This window comes from Doryrhamphus excisus, chromosome 4 (genome assembly GCF_030265055.1).
Source record: "Doryrhamphus excisus isolate RoL2022-K1 chromosome 4, RoL_Dexc_1.0, whole genome shotgun sequence".
NCBI classification, from domain to species: Eukaryota; Metazoa; Chordata; class Actinopteri; order Syngnathiformes; family Syngnathidae; genus Doryrhamphus; species Doryrhamphus excisus.
This window is the reverse complement of record NC_080469.1, coordinates 6,026,775-6,033,309: the sequence shown is the minus strand read 5'-3', so window position 1 is coordinate 6,033,309 and position 6,535 is coordinate 6,026,775. Positions and strand designations below refer to the sequence as shown.

Sequence of the window (6,535 nt, the reverse complement as noted above, 5' to 3'; positions counted from 1 at the left end):
ATGTCAGTAAGGGAAGCATAGCCTGACAAGGATGATGGACCACAGCATGTTGTTCCTCAGTTGATGCTCCAGTTTTTAAATGCCCCAGTTAGCAACAGACAGTATAATTACACCATGCACCCCCTTTCCCCAGTTGTTGATTCAGCCCCCTTAATTAATTCTACCTGCCTGTTTTAAGCTCCCTGCTGTTAAATTCTTCATGTAAGCTTCATTTATAAGGTCAACAGCAACAATGGTGTTATTGTGTGGTAATGACATAACAACAAGAAATCCTACACTGCAGGGTATACCCAACAAAATAATCCAAAAACAACATTCAACAAGAAAACTACATTCAAATCAGGAATCATCACCTTGACCTTTATTTAAACAAAATACCTTTTAACAAAGTATTATACACAGTGGTGTGTAAAAGACATTTTTGCCACACTTAAATGTTTCAGATCATCAAACAAATGTAAATATTAGTCAGCTACAACCATCTCAAGATTTCAGGTATCAACCTATTGCCAGAGTTACCACCTCTATGTAGAGTATGAGTAGACTCCACTGACCACTGACCACTGACAGCAACTGAATGCATATCATGCATATCAGTCTGATAAAGGTTCTACTAAATCAATTTCTAAATCTTTGGGACTTCAGCGCACCACAGTGAGAGCCATTATCCACAAAAAAACCTCAAAATGACCTCAAGAGCGCAGTGACGACTCACCCAAGAGGTCACAAAAGACCCCACAACAACATCCAAAGAACTGTAGGCTTCACTTGCCTCAGTGAAGGTCAGTGTTCATGACTCCACTGTAAGAAAGACGGCCTGCATGTCATCCTAGTTTTGTCTGAAAAAACATCTTGATGATTCCCAAGACCTTTGGGAAAATACTACGAATAATAATAAGACAAAATGTGTACTTTTTGGAAGGTGTGTGTTTCATTACAATTGGTGTAAAAGTAATGCATCATTTCAGAAAAAGAACATAATATTGACAGTAAAATATGGTGGCGGTAGTGTGATTGTCTGGGCCTGTTTTGCTGCTTCATGACCTGGAAGACGTGCTGCAATAAATGTAACGATGAATTATGCATTCTACCAAAAAATCCTGAAGGACAATGTCCGGCTATCTGTGACCTCAAACTGAAACCAACTTGAGTTCTGCAGCAGGACACCAGTCAGTCAACCTCTGAATGGCTGAAAAAAACACAATGTGGCCTATCAAAGTCATGACTTCAAATCTCCAATGTTGCTAAATGACAACAATTCTGCAAAGATGAGTGGGGCAAAATTCCTCCACAGTGCTGTAAGAGACTCATTGCAAGTTATCGCAAACGCTTGATTGCAGTTGTTTACAATTATAGTTTGACATTCAGATAACAATTCAAAGGGTGGGGCAAAATTCCTCCACAGTGCTGTAAGAGACTCATTGCAAGTTATCGCAAACGCTTGATTGCAGTTGTTTACAATTATAGTTTGACATGCAGATAACAATTCAAAGAGTGGGGCAAAAAATTCCTCCACAGTGCTGTAAGAGATTCATTGCGAGTTGTCGCAAACGCTTGATTGCAGTTGTTTACATAATAGTTTGACATGCAGATAACAATTCAAAGAGTGGGGCAAAATTCCTCCACAGTGCTGTAAGAGACTCATTGCAAGTTATCGCAAACGCTTGATTGCAGTTGTTAACAATTATAGTTTGACATGCAGATAACAATTCAAAGAGTGGGACAAAATTTCTCCACAGTGCTGTGAGAGACTCATTGCAAGTTATCGCAAATGCTTGATTGCAGTTGTTTACATAATAGTTTGACATGCAGATAACAATTCAAAGAGTGGGGCAAAATTCCTCCACAGTGCTGTAAGAGACTCATTGCAAGTTATCGCAAACGCTTGATTGCAGTTGTTAACAATTATAGTTTGACATGCAGATAATTCAAAGAGTGGGGCAAAATTCCTCCACAGTGCTGTAAGAGACTCATTGCAAGTTATCGCAAATGCTTGATTGCAGTTGTTTACAATTATAGTTTGACATGCAGATAACAATTCAAAACGCATATAAGTGATGAATTAAAAAGATAAATGAACATTTACGGTTCTATTTACCTTCATTGAAGATGTGGTTTTTGATGTGACTGAAAACCTGAGGTTGGTAATTGTTGATCTCGCTGCCACATTGTGTCTTTGGGAACAGTCACATCTTAAATGAAGGTAAAAGTAACTGTAAATGTTAATTTGGATCTTTCATTCGTCATGTATATGCATATAGTATGCATGTGAGATTGATGAAACACCTCAAGGGTGCGGCTTGGACACATCCTCAGTGAAGGACCTAGGGTCATTGGGTGTTTCGGGTCTTTGATCTTCAGACACCCTCACCTAGGCGACCCAACCGGGGGTGATCAGGCCCCGGTTTGTGTCCAAGCAGCGTGCTACTCCATGTGTCTCCCCTCTTGATCCACAGCCACCTCGAGGCTTTTTCGGCCGCCTCGCTGATGTTTTTGGTGGCCCTTCTTTCTTGCAGCCCTCTGATGCCAAGGAGCTTGAGTGTTCGATGCAACGACTGCCCTAGAAAGCCTCTGCAGCCCACTTCTACTGGCTCACAGCGGGCCCTCCAGCCACTCTCTCTGCACAACTCCACCAGCTCCAGGTATTTGGCCTTCTTCCGCTCGTGGGCCTCCTCCATCCGGTCTTCCCAGGGGACTGTAAGTTCCAGCAGCACCGCTTGTTTTGTGGCGTCCGATGTTAAGACCAGGTCTGGCCTCAGTGACGTCCTGGCTATGTGCTCTGGAAACTTAAGTTGCATCCCGAGGTCCACTCGCAACTTCCAGTCACGGGCTGTGGCTAGCAGTCCGGTCGGGACTTTATGTCCTGCCGGGTGTTTCTCCCCAGCCCTGACGAAAGTGATGTTTTGCCTAACCGGGGGCTGGTGCTTGCTCTGCTGAATCCCGGTGCAGATGGTGTCTGCTACTGCCTTCAGCACCTGGTCATGGCGCCACGTGTATCTCCCCTCTCCCAGGGCTTTCGGGCAGCAGCTCAGGATGTGCTCCAGGGAACCCCATGCCGAGCACAGTGGGCATGCTGGGGTTTCTGCTAGCCCCCAGCAATGAAGGTTTGATGGACTTGGGAGCACATCGTACACTGCCTGAATCAGGAACTTGAGTCTAGCTGGTTCCGACTTCCAAAGTTCTGACCAGGTGATCTTCCGTGCCGATGCCTGGTCCCAATTGGTCCATGCTCCTTGCTGGCGCATGGCCACTGTCCTGGTTCGGCGTTCCTCTTCCACCTCTGCACGGATCTCTCCCTGCACCATCTGACGTCTCTCTCGTCCCTGGGCCTTGTCGTAGCGTGGTCTTGTGTGGCTACCAAGACCAGCTCGTCCAACCGCCACTGACCCTACTAAGACGCCATGCCTTAGTCTTGCTTCAGCTTGGTCAACTGCCTCTTGCGCCCGCCACTTCCTCCCCGTTCTGACCGTGATGCCTGCGGAGGAGACTCTGGTGTCGGCTGAGTCCCTGTACAGCAGCACCTCTCTGGCTCTTGTGACTTTGAACTCCTCGGTCAGGCCAGTAAAGGGGAGTTGCAGCTTGTTGGTATTCCCATACAGGGCGATGCTGCTTAGACTCTTTGGCAAGCCTAGCCACCTGCGCAGGTACTGGCTGATGTTGCGTTCGAAGCCCTCCACAATGGATACTGGGACTTCATAAATCAGTAGTGGCCACAGGAGTCTCGGCAGGATACCATGCTGGTATATCCATGCCTTGAACTTCCCCGGGAGGCCCGACTTGTCCACTACTGATAGCCAGGTCTTCAACTCTGCGTTGGCTGACTGCACCGCTGCCTTGTCTTTCAGAGTGCTGTCGAAGATCTTCCCCAGGCTCTTTACAGGCTTCTCCGATACTGATGGAATGGGGACTCCATTCAAGTTGAAGCGGTGTTTATCCTCAACTTTCCCCTTCCTCAGGACCAGGGACCTGGACTTGGCTGGTTTGAACATCATCCTCGCCCAAATGATGCTCCTTTCCAGTCCCCGGAGAAGCCACCTGCACCCTGTCACTGATGTTGCTGTGACCGTCAGATCGTCCATGAAGGCTCGGATCGGAGGTTGGCGAATGCCGGATTTGGACAGGGGGCCCCTACACTCCACTTCTGCTGCCTTGACAAGCATATTCATCGCCAGTGCAAAGAGCGTCACTGATATGGTGCAACCAGTGATGATGCCCTTCTCAAGGCGGTGCCATGCCGATGTTATTGTCCCAGAGGTGAACCTCAGACTGAAGCTGCTGTAGTAGTCCTGTATGAGTTCAGTGATCTTCTCTGGAACGTGGTGTGTTGTCAAAGCTGTTGTTACCAGTTTGTGTGGAATGGATCCGTAGGCATTGGCGAGGTCAAGCCAAAGGACTGCCAGATTTCCTCTGCTTTCTCTTGCCTCCCGGATCAGCTGGGTGACCACCCCTGTGTGTTCCAAACAGCCTGGCATGCCTGGAATTCCTCCCTTCTGCACCGTGGTGTCTATGTAAGAATTCCTCAGGAGGTACTCAGTTAGCCGGTTGGCGAGAATTTTGAAAAAGATTTTGCCCTCCACGCTGAGCAGGGAGATGGTGCGGAACTGCGTGATGTTGCTTGCATTTTCCTCCTTTGGTATCCAGACGCCCTCTGCATGTCGCCACTGCTTGGCGACCTTCCCTCTCCGCCATACCACCTTGATGAGCCTCCACAACCTCTCCAGGAGTCTTGGGCAGTGCTTGTACACTTTATACGGCACTCCACTTGGGCCTGGGGCTGCGCTTGTCCGTGCTGCTCGGACGATGTTCCTGACTTCTACCAAGGAGGGCTCTTTGCTGTTGAACTGGAAGGAGGGTTCTGGTGGTGTGGTTATTCCTCTGCAGGGGGGCAGATCCTCCTCTCTCCTGTTATCACTGTATGTGTCACTGAGGTGCTGGTTTAACTCTTTTTCTGGGCAAGTAAGGGTCCCACTCCGTTTTTGCCCCAGCAGCTGCTTGGTAAATCCAAAGGGATTAGCTATGAAGGCTGTGCGCTTGCGTGCCCTTTCTCTGCCCCTTCTCCTGTGCCACTCAGCTCGTCGGAGGGAGATGAGCTTCTGCCTCAAGATGTCCCTGAGTTCTGCCAGGGCTGGTCTTTCCTCCTCACTTGCACTCTTGTACTGATGTCTTAGGGCCTTCAGTTCTTTCCTGAGCTGTGACATCTTAGTCTCGCGCCGGTTTGGTCTGGCGATGTTCTGAGTCTTTGGTTGTTTGGTACCAAATCTCTCAGCACCAATGCTGATGATCACTGTGCTCATTAACTGCAATCGTTGGTCTACTTCCCCTCTGCATGATGACTCTAGAGTAGCATCAACATCCTCGTCAAACTGGCGCCACTCTGTCTCCTTGTTTGCGGATGGCCATAAGACCCGGCGATGTTCAGATGGTTTGCTTGGTGCAGCATGTTGAGCTTGGAGGTTCTGGACACTGTGGGGTGACTCCGGTTCCTGCTCCTCCTCCGTCTCACCAGAGTCAGTACTGGGTGCTGGCTCTGTGCGTTGCTCAACTTGCTTCCTCCTTGTGCAGCCCATCCTGGCCTGGTGGATCCTCAGGCCTCTCAGGTTCTTACAGACCTTGCCGCAAAAACAGGTTGCTGTCGTAGTCGATAATCCGTCGCGTATGTCTGCTGCCGGGAGATCCGTCCGTTTGGGGTGCTCATCCTCCCCCCCTCTCGGGCACCCCTGGGGGTATCTTTCTTTAGGGCTTTCCGTAGCAAAGTGTGGGTGCTCCCTCACGGGAGCTGCAGCTCAGGATGCTAGCCTTCACTGCCCCGGTTGCCGTCTCTCCGTGCTGTCCACTGGCTCTCCAGTTGTCACCATACTTTCACGGTTGTCATCCAGTCTTTCCTAGAAGTCACTGGCTAGGCCAGACAGGTTAGATTGATGAAACACCTCAAGGGTGCGGCTTGGACACATCCTCAGTGAAGGACCTAGGGTCATTGGGTGTTTCGGGTCTTTGATCTTCAGACACCCTCACCTAGGCGACCCAACCGGGGGTGATCAGGCCCCTATAATTGTGGGTGACGTAACACTAAGGAAAGGTGACAAAGGACTATTTGTTGGTGGCAGCAGCGAAAGCAAGTGGATCCGTGCTCTGTCACACAGTGGCTTTATGATATAGTATATCATGCGTGCACCTGTGCAAATATACAGAAGAAAAAAGCAGCCACGGCAACACCCTTTTCGAGTGAATCCTCCAATAATTCTCTGTATCATAACTTACGTTCAGTTTTATACAACAGACCCAGCTGCAAATCAGAAAAAAATGATATTATTTGACCTGACATGTCTAACCTACATGTGTAATGTAGTGGTCATTTGTGTATACTGAATGTAGTAGTGTAGTCTGAGGAAACTGCTGTCAGAAGAGGAACACTTTTCCTGCATCACTATTGCCAAAACCTCAGCAATGTATTTTTTTGTGTTGTATAATTGACAGCCTATAGGTTTGTGTGACTCACCAATAAATGTTGTTTAACCGCAGCCAAAGGACTGTGGTG

General features: G+C 48.4%; 1 protein-coding gene across 1 annotated transcript; it reads right to left on the bottom strand.

Moving 5' to 3' along the window:
* Positions 1–2,205: 2,205 nt before the first annotated feature.
* On the bottom strand, positions 2,206–5,855 carry LOC131127746 (uncharacterized). The gene is made up of 2 exons (XM_058069946.1): positions 5,803–5,855; positions 2,206–5,739 (listed from the first exon to the last, which is right to left on the bottom strand). The coding sequence occupies exons 1-2, from the start codon at positions 5,853–5,855 to the stop codon at positions 2,358–2,360; spliced, it is 3,435 nt and encodes a 1,144-aa protein (XP_057925929.1). The 3' UTR covers positions 2,206–2,357.
* Positions 5,856–6,535: the final 680 nt, after the last annotated feature.

Bases quoted from the DNA above. Each gene is read 5' to 3' on its own strand.
- LOC131127746 (XM_058069946.1), bottom strand. From the start codon at position 5,855: ATGGTGACAACTGGAGAGCCAGTGGACAGCACGGAGAGACGGCAACCG. The intron at 5,740-5,802 runs GTGAAGGCTAGC...TGCTACGGAAAG, and splicing joins GAGAGACGGCAACCGGGGCA to CCCTAAAGAAAGATACCCCC.